The 27,463-nt window shown below is 39.8% G+C and overlaps 2 protein-coding genes and 1 long non-coding RNA gene across 12 annotated transcripts in view; 1 reads left to right on the forward strand and 2 right to left on the reverse strand.

The window, feature by feature from the left end:
* RGS12 (regulator of G protein signaling 12) overlaps nt 1-5,349 on the reverse strand; it is an 84,865-nt gene extending 79,516 nt beyond the window's left edge. For 3 of the 5 annotated variants that reach the window (XM_064418802.1, XM_064418803.1, XM_064418800.1), the window contains exon 1: nt 5,195-5,349. The gene's annotated coding sequence lies outside the window, so the exon portion shown is untranslated. The remainder of the gene's footprint in view (nt 1-5,194) is intronic. The other 2 variants (XM_064418806.1, XM_064418799.1) reach the window with 2 other exon arrangements.
* A 433-nt stretch (nt 5,350-5,782) lies between these two features.
* On the forward strand, nt 5,783-26,140 carry LOC135299581 (uncharacterized). Of its 6 annotated transcripts, none has more exons than XR_010361549.1 (5): nt 5,783-6,296; nt 10,960-11,071; nt 11,174-19,132; nt 19,548-21,268; nt 24,188-26,140. It is a non-coding gene; the product is annotated as an uncharacterized LOC135299581 (long non-coding RNA). The 6 variants fall into 6 exon arrangements; XR_010361548.1 differs by having other exon boundaries at nt 11,174-16,362; nt 18,970-21,268; XR_010361550.1 differs by having other exon boundaries at nt 11,174-11,285; nt 11,792-21,268.
* Nucleotides 16,367-27,463, reverse strand: part of MSANTD1 (Myb/SANT DNA binding domain containing 1) — a 45,495-nt gene continuing 34,398 nt past the window's right edge. Inside the window, exons 4-5 of the mRNA XM_064418814.1 lie at nt 26,134-26,418; nt 16,367-17,412 (exon numbers count right to left, since the gene is read on the reverse strand). Coding sequence (XP_064274884.1) covers nt 17,172-17,412; nt 26,134-26,418 — 526 coding nt within the window. The 3' untranslated portion in view covers nt 16,367-17,171. The remainder of the gene's footprint in view (nt 17,413-26,133; nt 26,419-27,463) is intronic.

The following is a 27,463-nucleotide window of genomic DNA, read 5'->3' on the forward strand; positions in this document are numbered from 1 at the left end:
AGCTCATACATCCTTTCCCAGTAAAACAAAAATGAGAGCTCGTGCTCATCTACCCTGCTATACCTCACCCCCTTTACACAGCATACAGAAACAGGTACCACATGTATCATGTAAAAGAGATTAATTACCCCTAGAGCAGCCTGTATCTCTCCACTGACTGTAAAGGCAGCTTAAAATAAGTATCTCAGACTTCAACTTCCTTACATACATTTATCTTACATATGCAATGACAAGTGGGCATTCAGTCATGTATCAGACCAAAGGGATCCAAGTAAGATTTACTGTTACACCCATTAATTAATCTACTCAAAACAATTTGTCAGATAGCAAACACTGTAAAAATGCATTTCAGACCATCATTCCAATATCCATGTGTTTTAGTTTAGCTTAAACCTTCAAAAAAAGGAAAAAAAAAAAGGAGTGAAAAAGGCACATGCTGCCAGCATTAATCTAGACATGACTTTACAATTATCATATAACAGCTTTGTATGAACAGCAAGAAGTAGAATATTTCACTACATTTTAGTGTCAGCACTGAAGTCTGGATGTCTTGTTCTAAATATACTTGGGCAAATTCCACTGTTTTAGAGAGGTTTCCCCCACTAAGCAGGTTAAAATGCACGAAAATTACTACTACAAATAAAAGAAATGACAACTTGTCCAACTTTTGAAACTCTCCCCTCGCTGCACTATATGAACCCTCACTTCCATAGGTCTGGAGGATGACTGACAGAGAAACCCATGGGACTACAGCTGTATAAAATTGCAATAAACACCATCTAAGCAAGTGAGAGCTAATCTGACAATAATTACTCTGAGCTGGTCCACAGGCTTGTTCTTAACTCAGTCACATTGTAACATATTTACAGTGTATAAGGTACTTGAAAGCAAGTATATTGCACATGTGGGCAAAATGCAGGCAACATTTTAGATACATACATTCGCATAAAGATATAAATATACATACACACAGAGACAACACATTTCTTTATCGTATCTAAAGTGCTAAATTAGTGGTGTCCCACTCACTACTTGCATGGACAAAAAATGACCAAGAAATCCCACTGACATTGCTCTCAGCTACAGAAACAATAAAAAAAAACACACTCAGAATGTGATTAAATCCACAGCACACTACTTTCACAGTATTTCTGCCTGGCTTAGAACAAACAAGGCAATTACTTCAGAAGTTTTACCAATTAAAAACCAAACCAAAACTAAAATACAATTTAGAATGATAGCCTTAATTACTAATCTATATATGAGCTCCTTGATTGCCAAATTTAAGAAACCACTGCTGTTTCTCAAATATTCTGCTGGATGCTCAGCTGAAAGATGTAATTCCCATAAGATCCCTCTAAACCCAAAACAGGACAGATTTCAAGATACCAGAAGAAATCCAGCTGGCCTTACTTTGGGGGGTTTAGTTTTTTTGGGGTTTTTTTTTTAATAAAGGGACATCAGCTTTTTATGTCTCCATGGTGCAGCTGTGAGTCTTCAGTGTAGAATGATTTTTGCAAATTGTTTGAATGTAGCAATTATCCAGCTTCATTAATGACATTTTTCCTATAATTTAAGAAAAAAAAAAAAACAACCTTGGCTTTAAGAAGTAATGAAACTTCACACTTAACCTTTAAATGGAAATCATAACATAAGAAGTGCTTTGCAAACATTTAACCAAACTTAGCTCTTACATTGCTGTAAGAAAGCCCCATCAACTGGCATCCTGTCTCATATCTCAAACATTGTTTGACCCTTTCCTGATGGGGCTAAACTTGGGAATCAAGAGGTCACTGTGCATTCAGCTACCTCTAATTAGGTCTAGTACTTTTTGAGAATAATCATTAAATATTTCAATATTAGTTCTCAAAAAAAAAAAAAAAATAGAACTAACAAACGCCCAACAGTAAATAAAAACCTTCTATCTAGAAGCATGAATACATTCATGTTCTGATTTTCCTTATAGTAAATATTTCTGTTTCCAGCTGTCTGGAGAATAGCCTAATGTGGGACCCCTGGGTACCCTCTGAATCTGTGCTGTTAACCTGGTTACCATAAAGCCCAATAGTATCTGGCACCTAAAACTGTGCTACTAGCTTGCAAGAGGAAAGGAAACAATTAAGAGAGTATGAGATTATAAATAATCTCCTTTTAAAAATATAATAAAAAGCAGTTGTTACTAAAAAACTTAAGATTCAGTATTGTAATGTTGAAGTGGCTGATAAGAAAAACAGCTATCTCTCTAATCTATAAAAAAAATATCCTAAATGCCACTATAAAAACACACAATGAAAATGTAGTTAGGCTGCTCTTGGGAAGAGGCAAACCCCAATGCTGTCTTACATCACAATTCTGCATTTGCTAAGAGAGGTTTTCCTTTTAACTCTCTTCACAAGTCAATTTACCCACTTTCCTTCCTAACCTATGACCCTTACACATCCAGCATTTATTGTAGATGATAGCCACTGATAATGAAATGTCATTCAAAAACCTGACACTTATAAAAACAAAACAGCAGGCTGCTAACATGTTGCTTTCCTCTAATAATGATGTTCCAGAGGTATGAAGACTTTCAGCTATTAATATATTTGTGAAATGTTGTAGGTGTAAAGTTAGGAACTAATTCAACATTAAAGGGGTTTTGCTATTAATGTGTCGATACTCTAAAAAACCCAAACAAAAAAAAAAAAAAAACAACCAAAGAAAAACTGTATTACTTCACTAGATCACCTCTTCCTTCCCCCAGTACCTGAATATTACTGTGCAATTTTTATGCTAATTACACCCAGGACAAACAGCTCATTAAATGTATCTAGGAAACTTCAAGACAAAGGATCAATATATTTCTTCTGCAAGAACCCTCACATCCATGTTTTACTGCAATAATGGCTTGACAGGCAAATAGAAAAATTATGAAAATAGTGTTTCCCCTAAGCAGAGATTAGTTGATTGTCAAACTGTTAACAGACTAGTTCAAAAGTAAATTATCAATTTCTCTAATTGCTAACTTTTCTCCTAATTTTTTTGCAGACTTGAAACCTGGAGCTGAAGAGATAAGGCACAGAAGTGGCACAAACTTTTCCAAAGCAATCATGTCTGAATATTCTTTTCCTGCAATAAATTATAAAACATACAACATATCCAGTGAAACAAAAACACCAATTCACTTGCACTGATATAAAACCTTGTAGCTTTATAACTACAAAATATTTCACAGAACATTTCAGGCAAAAACAATTAATATGCACACATTAAGAGTTGTTCAAGTATGTGAAATAACATAACTTGTCTATACACATCAGCTTTGACACAGAACTGCAAAACTAAACAAAACATTCAAGATTTCTGCCAGCATACATTCTGGTCTACCATTTGACTCAATTATTTGTGGGGTACACCCAAAATACCAGTTCCAGTTGAATTGTACTGTATCCCACAAACGCTGCATTTCTGTGTGGAATGCTGCTACCTATCCATGCTAGCTTTTCGTGTCATTTTCAAATGCTCCAAAGAAAATAACATGTATTTGCTTACTTCCAAGGGAGAGAGGTGGTTTGTTTCCTGCTTCTGCTCTTGTTATGCCATAGCAACAAAGAGAACAGAAACAGGAGGCACGCTCCGGCTGCAGTCCGTGTTAAACTGTAACCGAGCAGTCACAGAGGGCAGCGGGGCAGCCCCTGAAGAGCAGGAGTACCTGCCTGACCACCACCACCTCCCAAAGAGCCCCTGGAAATGAATATCCGTGTTAATGTGCAGAGACACTGTCTGGCTTCATTCTGTCTGGCTTTATTTTGTTTTTCTGTAGTGGGACGGTAAGAGAATAAAGTATGCAAAGTGGAAGTGCACAGAGGAGAGAGACTGTTCCCTCATCTCTCACACAGGTCTTGAAGTAATGCAAAAGACTCTTCAGCATGGGTGCCAGTTGTTGAGGCAGAACTGATGCCAAGTCCCTACAAAGCTCAAATGAAGCTGTCACATTTGAATTCCACTAACTATTCAAATGTGGTACATGTTTATAGACAAGTTACACAAGAAATGTAACAGCACAACCTGTAGAAGACAGCTACCAGTTGTTTGAGAACTTGGGCAGGACAATGTTTTAATAAAAAAATCTCATCAGCATTTCACAATTGGCAAGACAGACCATTATGTTTCCTTTAGGTGTACCTAGTGTGATCATTCAAAAATACTGACTGGAGTTAGTAACAGCAGGCTAAAAAGTTAATAAAAACTCTTCTTCTGCTGAAGACAGTGTACAAAGTGTAAGGAACACAAACAGGACATTTTCTGATTTGTCTGACAAGACTCATGTGAGCAAGGACACAGCTTCCTAAAGCTATTGTACAGACAGTCATGCGCCTACAATTCAGACTAATTTATTTACTGCACTTAAGAAGGTGGAAAGGTTTTGTTCGCAGCTGGGCATTTATCCCCCTTTCCTTTCTTCCAAATTCGTTCCAGAACTGCTGGGACGCCGCGCAGAGGGGCGGCAGCAGCGACACCCGGGCGGGACGGGCTCGGGGACAGCCGGGAGGGCTCGGGGCGCTCTGAGGGGCTCGGGGACAGCCGGGAGGGCTCGGGGCTCTCTGCGGGGCAGGGGTGCCCGGCGGGCTCGCAGCAGCTCCGCACACCCGCTCCCCATGCCCGCCGCCGCTGCCCCGCTCCCGGGGAGGCTCCCGGCGCTGCCCTCAGCGGGTGCGCGGCCATCCCGCGGGCACCGAGGGGCGGCGGGCCCGGGGCTGGAGCAGCGCCCGCGGGGTTACCCATTAACTGCCCGGCTCCCGGGGCAGCGCTTCCCGGGGGGTGGAGCTGCGGGGAGGGGAGAAGCGGCACCTGAGCCCGCAGGGACGATTTGAAAAATCAAGCGGTAAAAGACGGGAGGGCACGGAGCGCCCGCGACCCCCCCGCCGCGGGCGGACCCGCCGCCCCCTCCCGCGGCGCGCCGGGGGTCGCGGGCAGCGCCGCAGCCCGAGGGGCGCGCACAGGGCCGGCCGGGGCTCCCGCCTGCCCCCTGCCTCCCCTCGGCCCCCGCCGCCGCCCTCCCCTCCCCCTCGTCCCCCCTCCCGCCGTCCATCTGCCGTCCCCGCTCCTCCCGCCGCATCCCTGCGGGGTCCCGGGCCGGGCGCTCGGCGCTGAGGGGGATGGGAGAGACGGGCGGGCTGCGGTGGGCGCTGCCCCGCTCGGACCCACTCACCTCTGTCCCCCGGGACTCCGGCTACTCCGCCGAGGCAGCGGCTGTCCCGGTCACCGGGGAGACGGCGCCGGGCTCGGCCGCACGGCGCTGCGGCGACTGGCTGCCCGGCGCTGTCAGTCACCGCGCTCGCCCGGCGGGGTGGCGGTCGGGTTCCCGGACAGAGAAAGGGGAGAGACAATACCCCGCGCCGGAGGACTACAGCTCCCGGCGTGCCTTGCGAGCGGCCCGCTCGCTGCGGCCGTGGGGAGCTAGCCGCGCGGGGCATGACGGGGCGCGTAGTTCACTGGTCTCTCCGAGCCGCCTCGCCTCGCCCTGGGCTCCGGCGGGGCGGGCAGTGCGCAGGCGCGGGCTGGCGGCGGCCGTTCGAACGGGGAACCCGTTCGAGCGGGAGCCGGGCTCGGCCTCGCACCGCGGGCACGGCGGGTCCGGGACACAGAGCGAGCCCGGGAGGGACTGACAGCCCGCGGCTCGGAGCGCAGGTGGCACAGGGAGGCGCTGGGAGCCGCCTCAGACAGGTGTGCCGCGCCTTTGAAGGCCGGGAATGAAGCGAGACAGCGCGCAAGGTGAAGGTGCGGGCGGGAGGCGCAGCGGGCGCTGCCCTCAGCCGGGCAGCCTGGGGCGGGAGGAGGCACCGGGGTAATTGACAATAAAGGGCAAAGCGTGTGTGCAGGGCAGCTCTGCCGCCAGGGTGGAGCTGGGCACAGGCAGCGAGTGCTCAAAATACTCCGGGGACAGCTCTTCACTTCAAAAGGGCAGCACTGGTCGCCCTTACTTTAAATAGGAGAGAGGGGAAGAGGGGGGGGAAGTTAACATGAGTTAAGAAATTGGTAAGGGAAGAATTAACCAAATCTCTTTGACTTTCCTACACAACCTGAAAGGATTTTGTGATCTGAGCAGAAAAATGTCATCTGTAATTGTTAACATGTACTTAAAGAAATCCTTTGCATGTGGGGTATTTAATTTTATTTCTCTATGCACAGGAAACCTGGAACTGAATTTACCAGGCTCAAGTTGAAGGAGAATTCTTACCGTCTTCTGGGGTTTTTTCCCCAGTCTCCAGAGCAGGATATCTATCTCACAACTCACTGTTGCTGTCATCTCTGTAAGATAACACCTAAATTGTAGTGCTGTGGCTTAATGGTTTAACTTCAGTCATTTGTCTAATTCTTATCCAGTCTACAAAATCTTAATAATTCCATCCTGAGCTGAAATGCTTGCAGGATACCAGAGTCTTTAGGAAAAACAAAAACATGCGGCAAAGAAAATCGCTCTTTGGAAAAACAGAGGAACCTGCTCCTCTATTCTGCCCTTCACCTTCTCATTCTGCTGGGTTTTTTCTATGTCAGTCCATCCCAAGGAGGTTTCTACCAATCTGAGACATTTCAGATTGACCTAGATCCCAGTTTTGCTCTCTCTCTTATCCAGTTTTACGGGAAAAGTTTCTGAAAAGAAAAAATAACTGAATAAAATAAGTATTATGTCTTTTTCTCAACCTCACAGAAGACATCATAGCAGATCAGTGTAACAGATTTCTGAACTTCTTCAGATGTATCTCATTAAAGTAATTATTAAGTCCTTAGAGAGGCTAAAAATTCAAAACTCAAGGAAGAAAGTTCAGTGGTTGATTTAAACCTCACAGTGGATTCTTTCAGGTGAGGTAGAGTAATTTTAAAAATACTCCAGTGATTTAAGCTTGCCCAAAGAAGCCGTAATTCTTTATCCTTTTGGCTGGGAAGGGGTCACAGGTAAAGAATTGTGTTCCTCAATTCAAAGGTGTTGGTTTGGTTGCCATCCCTTAACAGCCCATTTATTTCCAGCTGCCACAAGAGGTTGTCAAGACTTTATTTTGCCACTGCTTCTGTTGCTGTGTTACCCCAATAGATCTAGGACTTGCACAATCTCCTTGCCTATAGAATGGAAAATTGATCAATGTATTTCAGTCTGACCTTGTAAACAGCTGTAACTGAAGAAAACCTCTTGGAAAGTGACAGGTGGAATTGTAAGTATCCCACAGAGGTAACTGCAGGTCTCCCACTGCATCTTTATGGAGTAAATACATAGGAATTATCTTTTATTTTGTTTTAAAGAGGAGGGATGCTAAAAAGTGCCATCAGCTGCTAACTATAAACCAATTACTCCATGGCAGTGTCAGATTACCTCTTCCAAATATACTCAGCCTGTTGTATTTGTGATAATCAACAGAATTTCTTGCACTTTGTAATAGCACAGGAGCATGTCATTAGTTTGGCTTCACAGAAGATATTTTGTACTACAGCAGAATTTCCTATTTAAGTCATACTCTGGAAAGAAGAAGTGAGGACTGACATACCCACAGGTGTGCTCATGTGCCCTACTTGCAGTCAGAAAAATCCAATTCATCCAGAATGAATTTAGTGCTTTGCTTCAGTGCTTTTGGAAATGGTGATTAAGACTTCAAAAATCCACACAAGGTCTCAGCTGTAACTTGCTGTTTTCACCACTGTTGGAGACAATAAAGGAAGAAAGAGTGGGAAACAAAGTGATAAGGATTTGTGGCTTTGGGGCTTTGGCTTCTGAGGTTAAGTAGCTTAATGTGGGCATACAGACATCTCAATCACACCAAGGGTGGCTGTCACCAAACAGCTTGTCAGGCTTCATCTGGAGAGCTTTACAATGCATCCTGTAATGGAGTGAGATTATTGCTGTCACAAACACCAGATGAGAAGTCAGAAAATAAGCATAGTCCAGCATCTGAGAAAGCCTGTGGTTTTAATTACCATTGTTTAATTACCTTAGGTAAAGGAATGGAAGTGTTGGTTGTTCCAAAAAGGTTTTTACAGGATACAGAAAAATCCTCACATAAATATCACTTTTATCATTTAATATTTTCAGCCTGTTTAAAATAATAAAATTGTACATGATTGATTGTCAGTGTCAAATGCTTTTTCAATTTACAAACATGATTCCAACTTTCCTAGCTTGATTTTGTTCTGAACAGCAGGGAAGACTGTGTGTCATATACAGTGTAGTTAGCTTGTGTTGGCCAGTTAATACATAATTATTCTTTAAATTCCAAAAGCTCTTCTGTTAACCAGCCCATTCAAAGGGCCAAATTTTGTATAAATGCATTTTGGTTTGGATGGTGGTGTTTCCCATCCATGCATGCTGATGTACAAAAACCCTTACAAGGAGCTGTGACTTGTTAGAAATAAAGGGGGATGGACATTGATCCTGTTGAATCTTGACTGGCCAATAAAGGACATATCCTCCCAAATTCTATTTAATGATAAAAGAATTGATCCTTGTGCATCTACTTGGCTTTGAAATTGTGTCCTTACCTACTATGATACTTAATTAAGCATTAAAATATAGTTAAATAGATTTTGTGTGGAAAGGTTCTTTTGTGCCTTTAAATATGTGAACAGTGCCACTTGCAAAATTGAAGATTCAAATGGTAAACTGTCTGGAACAATTTTTTGTGTGTGAAAAAAGGCACAGCCAGGCCCTGGCCCTGAGTGTGCCTTTGGAAAGCACTACAATATAAATATAATTTTTTTCATATCCAAAGAAAATTAATTCCCTTACAAATAAATAAGGGATAAATAAATACATGTGCTGTATTTATTTTTCCAAATTCACTAACAGAGTTCAAATGAAACATTTTGATGTAGTCAAAACCTGAAAACACAAAGTAGTGCTCCCTGATGTCATTTTTTCTTTCCTTAAGCATAGCTACATGTTGTTAAAGGTGATGTCATGTTAAACGTGCAGTGCTGATGAACAACCCTAAGGTATAGAACCAAAACATCTGCTAAAATATCTTCTTCAAGGACACAAGCATATTTATACACTTCTGTCTATTTAACTATTTAACGTAATTCCTCTGATAAAAGACCCTGGCTCCAGGACCAACTATGCAGCATTAAAGTGAGGAGGAGGGATCCTCTACTCTCAGCAGTTAACCCAAGAATCATTTTACCTTGCTCTAGTCAGTATGTGGCAAAGTCCAAGCATCTTTCCATTTCCTCATCCAAGCTTTTTACCTCCAAGCTTTGGAGAGGACAGAAAGACCTTTTGGACCAAGTTCAGTCTGTCTTTATGATACCTGCCAGAGACACAGCTCTGTTGTGGTTATCTCTTCTCCTGAAGTCCAGCTGACCAGGCATGGCATGACTGCAGTGACATTTAGGTCCACCTTGGCAAAGATGGTTTTGGTACAAACAGCAGCCATTCCTAATAACACAGAATGACAGGATTCTGCCCTGGCTCTCAAATCTGCTTCAGCTCAGGCTGACTTCATTTTCCCCCACTTCATAACTAGATTCTGAATGGCTTTTAAAAGAAATTAGAAGATACTTGCTCATTCCAGGTAAAAATCATCATAATTATTAGTATAACTTCAGCAATTAAAACTCATATAAAATGCACTGAGATACACTCACCTAAAAGAGGATATTTTTTTTGTTCTCCACCAAAACTTTGGTTTCATCTAAGAATAAACTTGAAGTTATTCTAAATGACCTTCTGAAATGAAAGTTCATTTGTTAAGAGTAATTTTGGCCTTCACAGCATGTGTGGAACTCTTCTGAGTACCTTCACCATTGCTTCTTAAGTTCCTCTCAGAACTAGGTTAAGGTCTTGCCTCCTATTAAAATTTCAGTTCCATGGTAAAAGTTGAATGTTGATGGATTATTTATTTCAGCCTGTGGCAGCCTACTTCCTTTTTCACCTTCTTAACTATACAACATGTGTGGTGATGTGCATCAACCAGGTGACCCAGGCAGTTCCTGCTGAAGTCCTGATGATTATGGCTTGTGTTCCATAAGCGTTTTCACATTCTTTCTTTGATAACTGGCATCCCCCAAGTTATTGCCTAGCATAACATCCTGATTTCATCTGAAGTAGAAAACTAGCCTATACTTTTTTTTTTTTCATAAGATCTTAATCTTAATAGTGGACTTAAACCACATACCTTACACATCAAAAGTATTTCCTTTTCATTTGGAGTGAGCAAGACAAGATCACAAGAATTTGCTGTGTCTCCAGCTAAGAGATTCAGAGGCACAGCTGTAGCTGGTTCCTGGTGTGGTGACAGCACAGGGCTGTCAGCTGAAGGTGCTGGTACCCTTCTGCAAGCAAACCATGATGCCTGTGGAGTTCATTGCATGAATGAACACATACAGACAATCTTACAGGAGGAAAGTCTGCTTAAGAATAAAGTTTTTCAATGTATACTATGCCTTTTTTAACCAGCTTCCTAAAATATTGGATTATTCTCATGAGGAAACAGAAACCAAATCACAAGAACTTCTTGGCAGCAAGGAGACACAAAACAAGTGCATAATTTCTGGTATAATCTGCATTAGGGCACTTCAACTGTGGTGAAATTCAGTCTCATTTTTTACTGAATGTTAACCAATGTGAACTAGCTCTAAATATGCTTAAATCCTTGAATTGATGAGCTGTAGATTTAAACCCTGTGTGGACAGTTAGTTTTGTTAAAGATTTAACACCGGTATATTTCATTTAGTGAAGTTCTAAGTTAAGTAAAATAAAAAGGAAAGATAGAAAATCTCATTCATGTAAGTTTAAAGAAAGCATAGGCATTATAGTTAATGCAAGTTCATGTGGGCAAGGTTGTATGCATTCATAAAAGAGATTGCATGTGATCTGATTATATTGAATTAAAGATAAATTATAGTTAAACCTCTAGGGAGAAGAACGAGGATCATGGAGAGTTTTTTTAAGTAATTTTAATTAATTTTCTAAATATGTTTACTTTGCAGTTCATTGAAAATTGATATTCCTATAGTTTCCCTCAGTGAAACAAGCCTTCCTCAAGCTGTGATAAACGCTTATCAACATTTCAGTCTGTTGGAAATTTTATACCTTTAAATGGTACGTACCAATTCATTTTTTTCCTTGCAATGCATAACAATCCAGAGCTTACCCCTAAGGTAACAACATGCAGTCAAGACATTTATCTCACTTCGTGCCCAGCTGGGACAGATTCCCTGGGAGGCTTCCATGGAAGATGAAGGAACTTGTGAGTGCTGTCAGTTTTTCAAGGACACTCTCCTGGAAGCACAAAACCAGTTCATGCTCTCTAAAGGTAAGGAGAGTAGGTGGAATAAGAGACTCCCTGGGCTTAAATGAGAGCTTTTGGGTCTGCTCAACACCAAAAGAGAAGCGTACCAGAGATGGAAAACCCATGGAGAACTACAAGGGCATTGCCAGGGTGAGCAGATGCTGTGAGAAAAGCAAAAGCTGAACTCAATTAAAATTGGCCAGAGAGGTCAAAAACACAAGAAAGGGTTCTTTGGGTACATGAACAACAAACAGAAGGAAATATGGCCCACTGTTCAGCAGCAGAGGTGAGCTGGTCACCCATAATGTTGAGAAGGCAGAGATTCCCAACACATTCTTCACCTCTGTCTTCACCTTGGAACACAGGTCCCAGAATCGAAAATCCAGGTTTATAGAAACACTGACAAAAACACTGAAACAACTGTTAGAGCTTGTCTATGAGCTGTCACAGGAGCCTGACCCCTACAAACCTATGTGTCCTGATGTTACCCATCCAAGGGTTTTAACAGAGCTGTTTGATGTCGTTGCAAGGATGCTGTCCATAATCTTGGAGAAGTTGTTGATATTAGGGGATGTCCCAGAAGACTGGAAGAAGGCTAATGTCAGTCCATGTACAAGAAGTGCTTAAAGGGGGATCCAGGAAATTACAGGCCTGTAATTGGAGTTTTACTCCATTCCCTGGGAAAGTTGGGGAACAAATTCTCCTGGGGATTCTCACAAGTCAAATGAAGCACATGACTGGGAAAAGCCAGCAGGGATTCACTAAAGGCAAGTCATGCTTGACAAACCTGATCACCTGACAACACAATGACCTGCTCAGTTGATGTGGGGTCAGCAATGAACATGGCTTTCAGTATATTTTCCCAGAGAGACTCCTCCTAAACTGCTGGATGCTTTAGGGTCTAGACAACTGGTCCATGCAGTGGATGGGGAACTGGCTAGCCAGACGCAGCCAGAGGATGGTGGTAAATAGCTCCTTTGCAAACTGGCAGCCTGTGACAAGTGGAGTCCTCCAGGGACCAATATTGGCCCACATCTGTTTAATATCTTTATAAGTGATCTGGATGGGATCAAGTATATCCCGATGAAGTTCGCTGATAATACCAAGGGGTAAGTGGACACTTTGGGAGGGAGAGCCACCCTGCAGGAAGACCTGGATAGGCTGGAAGAGTGGGCTGCCAAGAACTTCATGAAGTTCCACAAGGACAAGAATTTGCACCTGGGAAATACAATTCAGGAGTGCAGCACAGTTGTCAGCCAGAGGGACCTGAGGGTCCTGGTAGACAGCAAGCTCAGTACGAGTGACCAGGGTGCTGCTGCTGCAGAAAAGAAAGCCAAGAAAGGCTGGACCAGGGTCCTTTCAACCTGGTACTATGTGGTACTAGGATCGAACAGATCTTACAGCCTATCTACAGGAAGTAATTAGTCAGCCCTACATAACTGGATGTCATTCACTGTGGATGGCTGGTCTGCTTTCTAAAGAACATACCTGAAATTATTGATCCTTATTAGAAATGTGTTTCAATAAATGCCTTAAAATTAGCTGTAACAGAATGAAAAATTTTCAGCCAGAAAAAATACACATAGGAAAAAAAATTAGCACCCAAAATGGCAATGCATTTCAAATGTTTCTGTTAAAACACTAAAAAAGATCAACACAAAAGTTTAATGATGTAGTCTCAAGCTTGCAGACACAGGAAGCATGCTACCATAAAATCAGGGGAATAGATTAGCAATCTAGAGACCAGATGGTTAGTATTTACTTGCTGACATAACACCACCAAATGTTCCTAAATTTCTTTTTTAAATTTGTCTTTCACATTACATTATCAGCATAGGAACTGATCTTGCAAACATATACATAAAGATTTCAACATATTTATTCATTTGTGTAGTCCCATTGACTTTAGAACAGGACACTGTTCACAGAACCAGGCTGTCACCTTGGGGTAAGTCTACAGAGTTGTAAACTATTTGCCTACAACAATTTGGGCAGGCTAAGTATCTGAAAAAAAAATATCCTGTATACATCTTTTTATTCTGTTTTTGGTTTTTTTCTTTGCAAGAGAGAGCACTTTATGGAGAATATGATAAAAGACATTCCCCATCCATAAATTTATCTCCTGGTCTGGTGGATAACTGTTAAACTTGGCAGGGCCTGAAATAAACAGAAGTCTTAAAATGCTTCTCCAGTTTGAAGTCGAGTAAAACTAAATTTTAAAAATTTTGCAAACATTTTTACTCAGCAAATTTTTAATACCAGCATGAGAAAATGTTGTTTAATTATTACAGGATCCTCCTACAAATTACTTAACCTCTCCCCTCTGTGAAAAATATCCTTGATTCCAAATGTTTGTTCAGAGCCTTATTTTCCTCTGGTGGGAAAAACTGTCACTCCTTGCTCTACAATGTTTGTAACTTGTTTAAGTTACCTGTAGGGGCTCTCTATTCAAAATATACAGAATTTTACTAGCATTAGCTTACCATACTCAAAGTTTTCTCCTTCAGCTTTATATTTTTTCTTTCATTTTCACTTTCTAAAGTGTTGTGTTCCCTCATCCCTGTCATTACTGGGGTTTTTTTGGAGTCATTTACATTGCCCTTTTGTCCAACATATTTTTTCCCAACTTTCATCAAAAACTGCTTCTCAATTTCCTCCATGTTTCTCAATGTCTCATTTTCTCATCTGCCTCCTCAGGTTCATTTTCCTTTATTGTCACATCACTTGCAAAGTCACCTGCCTCCAGGCAGTGTATTTCCTCCCCTATTTAATTTTTTTTTTCCATTTGCACCATCTGTGTGTGTGTACATGTAATGGAAGCACTTCATTTGGTGAGAGTGATATCAAACTGAGTTGACCCCGTTACTGCCCTGAAAATAAGAATTTTGTTTTCTTATGCTACAGTTTCTTTGTTAATCACACTTCTAGAAGCCATGAGGGAGATCCTTTAATGTCATAGTTAAAATTATAAACTTGGGTAACTCCTCATGTGATCCCCTTGAATACTTATATACTCAGCTCCCTACTTATACAGACACAGCAGCAATGTCTGTCTCTGTTTTACAAAACCAGGAATTCTACCTAAGAATTTTAATTATAGGCAGGTCTTTCAAGTTACTTTTTGTCTGGATATTACAAACATTCAAATATCTGTACCTGCAGCTGACTGTCCCATGCAGATGAAAAGGCTGTGACTACCTTAAAAAAAAAAAAAAAAAAATCCCCTCAAAAAACACTCAACCTTTTTTTTCAAGTAGACCTTCAGTGTCTACAGAAACAAAAGCAACAGCAGCAAAAGGAGACTATGGGTAGGTGGGGAATTTTCAGCTTGTCAAAAAAGCACTAGAAAAGTTCTGTCATACATGAAACTTGTAATATTTGTCTAAAGCTTTGCTGTGTTCACTCTCTAGGAAAAAACAGGGCTAGAACACAGGTAATCTGCATGGATGGGAATAAAGCCTTTTGTTAAAGAGATGAGGATTTAAAACTTTAACTTCTAAATGTAACTACTAAAAGTGATGTTTTATATAGAAAAAGAAATCTCAGAACCACCAGAAAAACCATTTCCTTTAAAGCAGTTATGTTCAGAATCTCATCTGGAATGCTGTGTGTCATTCTGGTCACTCACCTTTAAAATGGATGAACTCAAAAGAGCAAAATTAGCAAAACAGTCATCAAAATCCTACCTTATAAAAAAGTATTATCCGTCAGAAGAAGGGTTGCATGGGGCATGACCTCTAGCTCTTAAGAGTAAATATAAATAAAGCAACAAAATCAGCAGTGATGCAAGAAGAAAGCTGGTATAAATTAATCAGGAATAATCCTAGAAGCAATTTTATAGGTTGCATTTACCTGTCTGTAATGCAGGTCTTCATATAATTCTGGGGACAAAACACCTAACTCATTTTAAGGTACAGGTTCACACATTTACAAAAGAGATTATATGACATGGTTCCTTGTGGTAGCAGGCAAGGAATAAGATTTTCTCCATTCTTGTGTTCCTACAGATCTGGAGCTGTAATAACAGGGAAGGAGGGGGGCTACCTACTCTACAGTACAAGGTTCAGCTGTGCTGCCATTGTTACCACTCTTTAATTGGATTTAATTGCTATATGATTCAAGTAGATAGTAAGATTAAATACTATTAATTCCTGTGGAGTCAGGGGAGAATTTCTTTATATCTTGCTGTAAACAAGTTAAAGTGTCAGGAGGCACTGAACACGTAGCCCACCTGAATGCGTGACAGATCTGCATCTGAAATGTGTAAAACTATCTTTGCAGAATCAGAAAAGAAATTTGGCATTTTTCCAATGATGCAATCACTGTAGTAAAGGTGGTGTGAGGGACAGTTACTTTGTTTATATTTCAGCAGCCACCATTTTCTCCAAGTTCAGTCTTCTACTACATTTGCTTTATCCTGTTATCATTAATTAAAATCAGTAGGAATGGGCCACATTTCGATATTTAATAACTTTTAATCTTCATACCTGGAGGACCTTCTAAGAAATATTTCCACATATTATTAATTTGCTTGGTGAGTATAACCTTCATCCTGCTCAGCAAGCATAATTAGAGATTAATTTGTTGTGTCAGGGATTTAAAATATTTTAGCTCACCTTTAGGCAACAACATATTAAATTATATAGGAGAATGCAAATACCTTCAAAGACAAAGTTTTTAGAAGGGACATTATTTAATGTAAGAATGGAAAATGGCCTGAGCTCCTTGTACTAATTCTTTCGTTTCTATATTGGAATCCAACTTTTGCTCTTGCCTGTACAGTAAAACAGGCAGAAATATGGGATTTTTTTAAGGAGAACACAAAAGGAAAAGGCATATAGGAAATTCTACCGGCCAATTTTCGAATTTCAGTGAAAGATTATTTAAATGTCACGTTTCATGGAGGAGCCATCGAGAGCTGGTGCTGCATCTCAGCTCCCTGGGTCCAATCCTCCGTGCCTGCGGCTCCCTCGTGTGGAGCATCCCTGTCCATCTGGGCATCAGCACCGCGGATCCTCACCCTGCCAGCAGCGACTGTGAACCTCTCACTGGGCTTGTCATTCCCAGTACCCCTTGCTGTCCCTCTGCCCAGCAATAAGCAGTAAGTTTCTTCTTTTTCTTTATTTCATTTGATAGACATTATATATATGTATATACACACAGTACAATACTTTTCTTTTGTGATAGAGAATAAATGAAAGTTTTCATTGCTGGTTGTTTGTTAAGTCAACAGATTCCAGTTAATAATGAAAAAAATTTAAACGTTTAATATCAAAAGCAACTTCAAGTATCTTCTATACATTTTAGTATTCAGTATATAGGAAGGTGTTTTGGGGCTTTTGTTTTTATATCAAAAAATGTATTTGAATAGACTATTTTTACCCTCATACTTCAGAGTACTATTCATATCAGGCATGGAGTTTAAAATTATGTATCTCATGGTCCCAACTAGCTCTTCACAAGAACCATAGGTCACTTATACAATCAGGCATATGTTTCAAAACAGGGTTTAATCATCAGCAAAGTCAAGGTGCAATAATCATGTTTAGAAATTCACTATCTCATTCTCCTAAAACAGATTAAGCTGCAGTCCTTGATGTGAAGCAATATACAGCACCACTGTTTGCAAAACAATACCTGACTTAGGCATAAATAGTACTTCAGTTCCCCGAGCTATTTATCCCTTAACCTTTCTGTAAAAAAATAATTCAACTTAGGCATATATTGCACTAATTTTATCATACTGGATAGCTCTCACCCTGCATTACGTTTTCTTTGCTGAACTAGGATTACACTAGGGTTTTAATTTCCATTGAAAACCTGGGAATAGGGCAACAGACACACATATGGTGTGCAATAAATGGTTATCTATAATAGCAATAGTAATCTCAGAGGCATTCACAAAGGAAACTACACATTAGACTTGGAGATCATTTTCTCCAGTAGATTCATCATTCTCTCCTGTAACTGTAAGCTTTGAACTTGAATGATGTTCTGCTGATCCAGGATCCTGCGCACTTCTCTACAGGTTTCTTCCATAGCTCTACTCAACTTCTTTTGTTCTTCCAACATGGCTTCCATTAATTTTAGCTTCTTCTTTTGGAAACTGCAGTTTTGCATTTTTCTTTTCTTAACTGGTCTTTCTTCAGCTCTGAAATGTGAATATTTGTTAGAAATTAGAGTCATATTTATAAAAAGAAAGAACCCAAAATTTGATAGCATATTCTTGGCCAAGCTACAACCTAATCATATTTTTAAACCCCTGTGTTCTCCAATAAATTCCCTCTCAAGTTTGTGCCAAAACATAAGTATTTAATGTATTATTGCATAGTGTTACAGATTGTAAAAAAAAAAAAAAAAAAGAGAGAGATTTTACATCTCATTGTTTTTAATAAGAATTTTCCATGCAGAATACCAGACTTTTTTTTTTAATCTTGACATGTCTTACACATTGAATTTATACACTGTACTGGGAGAGATATTTGGTTTATATGGCCCATTGAAACTCCAATTTTAAAGCTGCAATAACCATCCCAATCCAGAGAAAGTGCTGCATGGTTACCTCTGGTGGTATCTTACAGCTTGTTTTTTACAGCATTGCATCAGTGAGGCTGGTCCCACTCCAGAATATGAGTCTCAGAATTTACCCTTGTGCCAAGACACAGCAGTGACACTGACCACTCTTTTTTTTAAACATTCCACCACAAAATATTATAAACAACATAAAAGCCTGAAAAGACAGAAAAATACCTGGGGGTTCTGGTTGACAGTGGCTGACCATGAGCCAGGTGTGCCCAGGTGGCCAAGAAGGCCAATGGCACCTGGACTGGGTCAGCAGTGGTGTGGCCAGCAGGGCCAGGGCAGTGACTGCCACCCTGTACTCAGCACTGGTGAGGCCACACCTCCAATCCTGTGTCCATGTTTGGGTCCCTCACAACAAGAAAAACATTGAGGGGCTGGAGCATGTCCAGAGAAGGGCAATGAACATCCTCATCTGAAACATGCAGAGCTGCCATTTGGAATTTGGGGAACATTTTAAGAATTTCCTCTATGCTTTATCATGCTGGGTTTCTGATTTGGAAGAGAGATTAACATGGCAATAAAGACAGTGCTCTCAAGGTGTAAAGGTTAAATGGCTGTCCTAACTTGGGGTGACAGAGCCACACAGTCAAAACCAGCCCATGTGGCATGCAAGTGAGAGCACACACACAAAAATCTGTGTCTCTTAACCTGCAGCCTAAGAAGGAATCATGCTAAACTGTGAAAGAGGAAGAAAGGCAAGTAGAAAGCATATGTGTAAGTGTATTACACATCTGAGAAACCTCCAGTTAGAGCTGGATAACTCCTTTCCTAACTTTAAGTGAGAGACCATGTCTTCATTTACACTTTTTGTAACTCCACACTGGAGTCCCCAACATCAAAGATGTCTGATGATGTGTCTTGAAGTCCCTTGACACAAACAGCAATCTCAGTCTTGTTCTGCCAAATGCAGTATCCTTTCTAGGTGAAATGCAATAATGAGATAGTACAGTTGGGACTAGAATGCCATGTCAACATGCTCAGATTTTAAGACATCCTTGAATAAGGATAACTTGAACTCTTGAAGAATGTGTTTTTATTAATGTGAAGAAGGGTAGTGGGGGTGAGGTCACTCAGCTGTGACAGATTTGTACCATAATTTGATTCATGTTCTTATCCTACTTGACAGGCTTTGTGCAGCAGCGACTGTGACATTCAGATCTGTCAGCAGGAGAGATAAACAATCCTTAACACCTGAAAGGCTTAATGCAAATATAAGAAAAAGACACAAGCCCCTTGACATTTAAGAGTGCAGTGACCCAAAAAGGTTGAGATACTATCTACATTGGAAGGTATAGAATAAACTCAGCTTTGCAGGTTCTATACAGCATATTTGATTTGGGGCATCAAATAAACATGAACAAACTGTGGGTCTGCTCAAACTGTGGGTCAAGCTTGCTGCTGATCACTGAAATTATCAGTCTCACAATCCTGTGAGAATGGGTCCTGGCTAACACTAAATTCTGATTGTCTCCCTTACCTCTAAGGGTCAGAATTACTTTAATGTGGTTCTCAAAGAGGTCAAGCAAGTGGGAAAGATATACAGCAGTCTAAGGACAGCACTGAATCTGCTATTCCAAGGTTCCCATCACTGTAGTCACATTCACAAAGAATGCATGGTTTCTGGTAGGCAGAGCAAGAAACTTTCTGAAATGGTGATATTATTTTAGCCAAAGTCACCTTTTGAATTTAAACTTGTCTTCAGAGAGGATTTAAATGATGGAAACTGGAAGAATCTCTATTATCTTCACCATACAGTGTTAGAAAGTAGCTGTGGTAAGACCTCCTGTCATGAAGCCAGTACAAACTCACTCCACAAGAGGGCTTGTGTGTTGTCAACATAAACACTGGTGAGAATGGTCCTTGACAAGGAATGAGAGAGAAAATCTGAGGCTTGTCAATAGCACTGAGATGCACTGAGCATTGTGTGTATTTCTTGGTAACAGTAGCCACCATTTGGATTTCAATTTCAACTGAGATGACAACAACAAACAAACAAAAAAAACCCATAAAAAACCAAGATGGAGTGATTTAGATTGAAAGATATAAAATAAGCCTTATTTTTAAGTAAAAAGAATCTTTGAAGTGTTTTCCTAGAGTCTCTAAAGGATTTTACCTGTTTTCAGTTAAATCCATCAAAGAACTGTAAGACATGAAACCATACATCTAAAACAGTGTCTTGCACAGCTCCAGAAAGAAAGGAGCAGCAAATTTTTACTGTGGCAACAGTATCTGCAGTCTGCTAATAACTAAAAAAGTACTCACTGAAGAATGCTATTTCAGAACTGTGTTTTAGCAGAGAAGTTCCCCCAAAAGCAATGACCCAAGGATTTTTCAAGGTCTCCCAAGTACTCCCTACATTTGTTTACAGTAACAAATACAACTTGGTAATTAGACCTTCATTGAAAAGAAATACTTATTTCAGAAATTTTCAGGAAGGCCTAGCTTTGGTAGTGGTCCCAATCTCCTTTTCTCTCCACTGACTGATACTGGAAGGGTTCTATGGTCACTCACAAGTTCACAGTAAGGAACTGGCACTTACAATCCTCTCCTCTTGCAGAATTGCTGCTGAAAGGGAGCTCTTGAGAAGGGCCCTACAAAAGAAGGCTCTAAAGAATCTAATTTACAAGCTAAGAGCACTTGCAACATGAAACAATGTAAAATGTCCAGTGATGCCCATCCAGTGATGAGTTATTTGAATACTGAAGTGTTTCCTCAGATTCTGAGCCATCTTTCTTGAGAAGTTCTAGGTGTCTAGGCAACATGTCAGAGACCCCTCTCTGTCAGTAATTTTTTATAACAAACTCAGGAGAAAAGCAGAGATAGGAATGTGGGTTCAGCACCAAGTAACCCAAGCAGCACCAGTGTCCTAAACAGTTCCAGCTAGGAGCATCTGTCCTTTGCCAATGTATGGGCACAAAAATAAGCAACTACTGATGATGGCTGATCAATCAGCTCCTGATGCCCATTGTCCATGTGCAGCCAACACCTCTGTGACAGCAGGGGTGCAGCAGATCCTGACAGCATCCACAAGCTGCTGAAGGAGCACCTCCCTCCTTGCCAAGCCCAGTCTCTGAAGGCAGATTTTGAGGAAAATTTCAGGAAAGAAGGGTCTGGGGAAGTAAGGACCTCAAATACAATCTGCTGGCTCTCTTCTGCTGGGCTTCCAGTACCTATGGCAGAGTATACAAGAGATTGGCATTGGTATTCCTCTGACCACATGGACCAAGTGTGGAATATTCCAAACAGAACCTCGCAAAGCTATTTCCCTGCTATGCTCTAAAGCAGACAGGCAGGGTTCCAAGGAAGCAAACCAAGGGAAAGAAATTGTTCCATCTCACCTAGGAGACTGAGCAGAAATGACTGTGTGCAATGGACATGAGGGGGAACAAAGCAAAACCTCCAGATACAATCAGGCAACATATTAGGTAAGTCTCAAATGTATTTGCTGTCTGCCTACCTAATACCATTTTAATTCATTGTTCAATTAAAATTGCCTTGCTTACACTTATCCAATACAGCTTGTTTCAGGGACATGTGTGAATAATTAATGAAGCAGGAGTTGAATACAAAGAGTTCTCTGTTTATCAAAATGTATTATCTTCACAAAACCCTAACAACAATTCCTCATTTCTGACTACTTCATGGCAAACAGGTCTCCAGTACCATCAGTTCTTGGAATTTATGGCTTTTAACATCTAAAAGCTGTTTCTCACTGGTTTGAGTTTTTTAGCTCCATACAAATCTGAGCAGACCTTCACAATCCATGTCTTTATTTAAAAAATTAACAATGGTCTGGATATAATCAATATTAAAATTAGAGATTATATAAAGATTTCAGAGCATAAGGACTGAGGATGAGGCAACCAGGATCTTCTGGTAAACTAAGCTCATTCAATCATTCAAATGCATTCAGGAATTAATGAGACTCATCCTTGAAGTAAAGCACAGAAAAGAACCACAAATGGCTTGGAGCCTGGGCAAAGCACCTTGCTAGGATAACAAGTCTGCATAATGAGTTAAGATGCACTACATAATGCACATAGCCTAAAGCTCAAACTTCTTTGTAGATTATGCCCATTCAGATTTAAATAGCCATAGCATAATTTTAGAAATAGTGAAGTCTTTGCCAAAGATGTTGTTTCCCAAATTAGCATCATCACCGAGTTTTAATGCACTTCTTTTAATCCATATCTTGCTTAGTTAAGTTACCAATTCTTACTCTTTTCTTCCTGTGTAAACTTCACGTAGCAAATTAATTAATCTACATTTAAAAATTAAAAAATACCAGACAGTACAATCATGGCACACAACCATGTGTGTGCCATGATTTTGCCAGAAAGCAAAAAAATACTGAAAAATTCTCCAATATACTGAAAAGAAAGGTAAGGAGAAGTAACATCTGAAAGTTTCATTCACTAAATTCACATTAGGAACAAGGGACTGGTTTAAACAAGAGTTTGCTTATCACTAGAAAGAAGGGAAGAGTGAATTCTCCATCTTCTGTATTTATCAGGTCTAGACCAGACATTTAGTATTTCCCAGAGTGAAACAAATCATAGAAACAGTGTGGAGGACAGCAGAGACAGGGGGCTCCTGAGTGCAGAAGTGCCCTGCTGAGGGAAGGGTGTCACAGAATCCTCCCAATAACATTTCTGGACTCCAGATCAGAATGACCAAATTCAAATGCTATCTAACAAGAAGTCAGACTAGATAACACAAAAGCAAAAAATACTGAAAGGTTCTCCAATATACTGAAAAGAAAGGTAAGGAGAAGTAACATCTGAAAGTTTCATTCACTAAATTCACATTAGGAACAAGGGTCTTTTAACCTATGAAAGGTCTTTTAACCTATGAAAGTAGCTCTTTCACCCCCATTTTCAGTACAATAGAAATGGCAGAGCACATGGAGTCTGAACTACATTCACAGCCTGTATAAATATGTTCTGTCATTATTTTACTATGAAAACAAAGACCATAAATTAATCCACAGGGTGAAAAAACCACTGTTTTCAATTAGATAAAAAGTCATTTACAGTGGTGTCAGGAATTTGGATTTTAAAAGTTTAAGCTGCAGTACAAGACTCCACCACATTGCATTATATTTTATGACCATAATAGAATAATTCTATTATTGTCAGATGTTTGTACTGTATAACAGTGTCAGAGCAGTGTTAGAACAATACTAAGCAATTACAGGCACCCCTTTAAAAGGGATTCCAAATGTTTTCCTCATCTACACACTTGAAACAAAAATTCAAGTTAATTTTATCTCACATTAATTGTGTTATCACTAACGAGCAAAATCTGGCTTTTGTAAGAAGGTCTCAAACTCAAAGTTTTTCAAACAGAATGCAGAGAAAACCAGTTTCAACTATTTTTAACTTGACAATATGTATGTACTGATTGAAGTATAAAACTTGACATTTTTTGCTATCATGAAAGCTAAACATTCAATTGAATTTTTTTTAAGCTATAATTTATATAGCCAAGTAGACTCCTGCTATGTTCAAAGATACTGTGAAAAACACAAAGCTGACACTCCAAAGCTGTGTTGGCGAGTTTAAAGGAATAACAGAAAAGTTTTCAGAAATTTAAAAGTTATTTAGAAAGAACTACTGTTTGAAAGTTTTCTTCTCTATCAATTGTTGCCATAACATTAGGATTTTATTACTGAATAAAAAATCCTGTAACGTAAGTTATAAAATATACAGCTGCAAAACACATCTGTATTTTCATATAGACATGAGTGTGTATTTTTCAAAATAGGAAAATTAAGGACCTAAAACATTCTTTTTATATCAATTCCCAGCATTGTCTTTTATTCTTTTTTTGAATATGTTGGATAAATTGTCTACTGTTCAGAGGCAAGGGTATTGATAAAATAGCCAAGATAGACCCAAATTTTTTATGCTAATTCTTTCCTCTCTTGTTGGCTATTTCAAAGTGTTTTTCAAATACAGGATGAGACATTAATTGCTTAAGCTATAAATTGCTTCCTCAGTTCATATTTGTCCATTAGTAACTCTAAAATAATTAACTTCCTTGTCTAACCATGGCAGCTCTAAGTGATTTTAACCCATGTGGTATCACTAGCAAGCAATGTATTTTCTTCTGGCCAAGAAAGGGTTCCCTACTCTGCTCTCATGCATAAGCCTAAATTAAACAGGTCAAAGCTGGACAAGCTTTTCAAACCCCCTAGGACTATTGGAATAGCTTTTTCTCCTTCCAGACACATTATCACAAGTGGTTTCTAATTTTTAATCCAATCACGATGTTCACCTGTAATATTACCCTGATCTCTCATTGGTATCTACTGCTCAACTTCTCCTTTTCTTTTAAAACAGGGGAACTGTATTTCAGCTTGTGACTGTGTAACCATCTTGCTGCTAAATGACATGGACAATATTCTATTGCACAAAATTCTGTCATAGTGGAGACTGTGAGAGCACGGCTGAATTCCTAAGTTATGGAGGTCCTGCAATCCTGAGAGCTGCCCTGCCCTTCCCTGCAGCTCCCAGACCCTCCTGAGCCACCAGTGCAGCCACTCCAGTAGGCAACAGCAGCATTGCAAGGGCTGAGTGGCATTCCCTGCCCCAGACTCACAGCCAGCTGAAAGCCAGCCTGTGCCACTAGGGGCTGGATTTAAATGAGATGCAGCTTCTAAATTTAGCCAGAGAAAGTTAAAATATTTTTTACTAGAACAGGTTAGGGCATTTCCTTGGATAAAATTATAAATAAATAAATAAACAAACCAGTGAACCTGAAGCTGGCTAAAATGCATCACAGCCTAAATTTTCCAGAGCTTATAATTTAATGACTGATTTAAGTCCATTTTAGCTGTAAATGAAAGCACCTACATGAGAGCGAGAGTCCACCTGCAAACTGTGGGCATAACAGATGTGGGTTTGGGGTTGATTAACTTGATCTCTGTGAGGAATGTCTATGTTCTATAGTGAAGCCTGGTGTGGCAGCCTCTGTCCTCTTATGGTACAAAATCTGTGCTGCCCTGGAGTTGCCCCTAAGCTGAAAAAAACTCAACATCCAATATTTTTAAAAACCCTGATGTTATGAAGTAGTCAAGTGAATAAACTCCACAATGTTTGTGGAAATGTGACCTTCTAATTAAATATTAAATAATATTATTTTAAATCCAATTGGGAATAAAGTTATTGCATCTGAAATGTGAATGTGGAGTTTGCAAATCCTAAAGTCAAGTGAGTTTGTGTATCAGGAATATCAACTACTTAAAATGGACTAGGTTGAAAAGAAAATTGTTGCTTGTGAACAAAAAGGTTGCTATAGTTCAAAAGTTATGCACCCTAGTAAATATTCGTTGCCAAAAAAAAAGTTTTAAGAAATAATCAGTTATTCAAGGACTATCTGCTTGAATGATTGAATGAATTTAACTTAGTTTTATTCATCCAAGAGTGGGTCTGGAAACAATAATTCGAACTTGCTCGGTTGGTTCTTCTTCCAGCTCAACATCTTTACAGTTGCAGGACTGACAGGTAATTTTACTGTTACAGTTAGAGCCTCACACACTCATGATAAGAATCTCTAGGATCAACTTTTTTCCTGCCAGAAAACTGTAATCAGCTCTTATTTCACACCACTCTGGATGAAAAATGAGACCAGTAAAGTCTGAAATTTGTATCAAGAGTACAATCCTGCCTTTTGTTAAAATGCTGCCTTCCAGGGAACTCCAATCATATCCAAAAAAAAAAAAAGAATCACATGTTTGCATCTCAAACTAGCATTTACTTTGAAAAAAATTACATTCTCAATTGTATTTAAAATAATGCAATGTACTTTCAAACTGCATGAGCAGCTTTTCAGTGTCCACAGAAATATTTATTTTGCATCTTTTCACTATTTTAATAATAACTGAAGCCAGAGAAATTTCATACTCATATCAAAAGCAGAACTAGAGCAAGCCAAAAATCATCTAAGCAGTATGTTATATCTCTGATTGCACCACAGGACTCTCTTGAACATGCCTGTACTCCTTTTATGAACACTCTCCCTGATGTGAGCCGTGACATGCATGCTGAGTTTTGGCAATAATATACAACTTTTTGCCCAGTTCTCCTACTCCCTTCCAGTCTTTCATAAAGGAATAAAGAAAATGCCCTAATTCAGCAAAGTGATTGAGATTGGGGAACAGATCTCATTTGTGATTTACAGAAAAAATACAAGAGCTGTTAGAGAAAAGTGTGTGAGGGTGTTCCCTTTACACAGCAAATTTGGTTCATTCTGCAAAGTACTAAAAAGAGGGGAAAATAGATGCTACCTCAGCTTGTAAGAAAGCAAGCTTGATGAGCTCTCTGAATGTTCATCTTCAAAGCATTCTTCCCTTCCTTCATATGTAAACTGGTTATATGGCAAATACAGAGGGGTGGACTTGGCTGATGGAGATTGCGAGGCCTCTGTCTGTGATGTAGAAGGACCTGGCTGCTGATTTTCATGCATTTTCACATCGCTGTGGTCTGTCACTTTGGATAAGATCCTATCAATGGTTTTGTAGTAAGGCCAGTCAGGTGCCACAGTTTCACTGTCAGTCATGCATTTTAATTTCCTGTAAGAAAAGGCACACAACATTAAAGCCTGTTTTGCTACAAAAAGTACTTTTTATACAGATCTATCTCAAAACATTTGTTCTGGTCACATTTAGGAGTCAAACTGAATGCTTTTAAAGAGAAAAAAATTAGACACTTTTCTTCTTTAGCTTCCACTGAAGCCTTTCAGGTTCTTTTCCTAGGTTTGACCTGTTATAAAAAGTTGCATGTAAACCCCAGATGAAATTCAATACAGATAAAGAACATTACAACTTCTAATGGAAACAGGACTGTGTTGGTGGTTGAATAATTTTCTTCCCCTTAAAGAATGCCCAACTAACCAATCTGACAGCAGTCCCTGACAACTGGACTAAGCAACACACCACAGCCTTTACTGAACTGAGGGCAGCCCTGCGCTTTCATGCTTTGAAGAATGAATATTTATTTTCTATAATGAATACAAGTGGCTATAAATATAATGCATATCCTTTTTCTAATATGGCTTAAAAGCCTGAAATGCCTTGGTAAATATCCTTGTAACAACCATGAGATACAGACATCTGTTCATTTGTTACAGATGAAAGTAGAGGAAAGATGAACTAGGGAAAAGTACAGTTTCATTAATTTACCAAAAAAAAAATAATCAAAAACCCCTAAAACAGTTAATAATGCATTTAGAAACAGCATGCACAAACACATTACATCACAGTGGACTATCAACCATGACCCTGTCCTTCATGTGTGTCTTATGAGATTTATTATTCAGTCCTCAGACAAGTTCACTGCTATCCCAGTGGTTACCCAGTGTTATTTTATTTTCTTTTATTGATGTAATATACATCTCAAAGAAATTCCACTGCCCAACATGAGTCCCAAACTTTCTTTTCATTTGCCTCTCTCAGTTCAGATCTTGTTACTCTAAATCAAAATGCAGGAAGTGAGTACAACAGGAAAGGCAAGACCAATGACAAATGCCCCATTTTCATAAACCAGATTTCATTCAAATTAACAAAAAGCCGAACCAAATTTGATTCTCACAGCTAGAGGTTTGCATTTGCAGGAGAA

Source organism: Passer domesticus, chromosome 4 (assembly GCF_036417665.1).
Source record: "Passer domesticus isolate bPasDom1 chromosome 4, bPasDom1.hap1, whole genome shotgun sequence".
Taxonomy (NCBI): Eukaryota; Metazoa; Chordata; class Aves; order Passeriformes; family Passeridae; genus Passer; species Passer domesticus.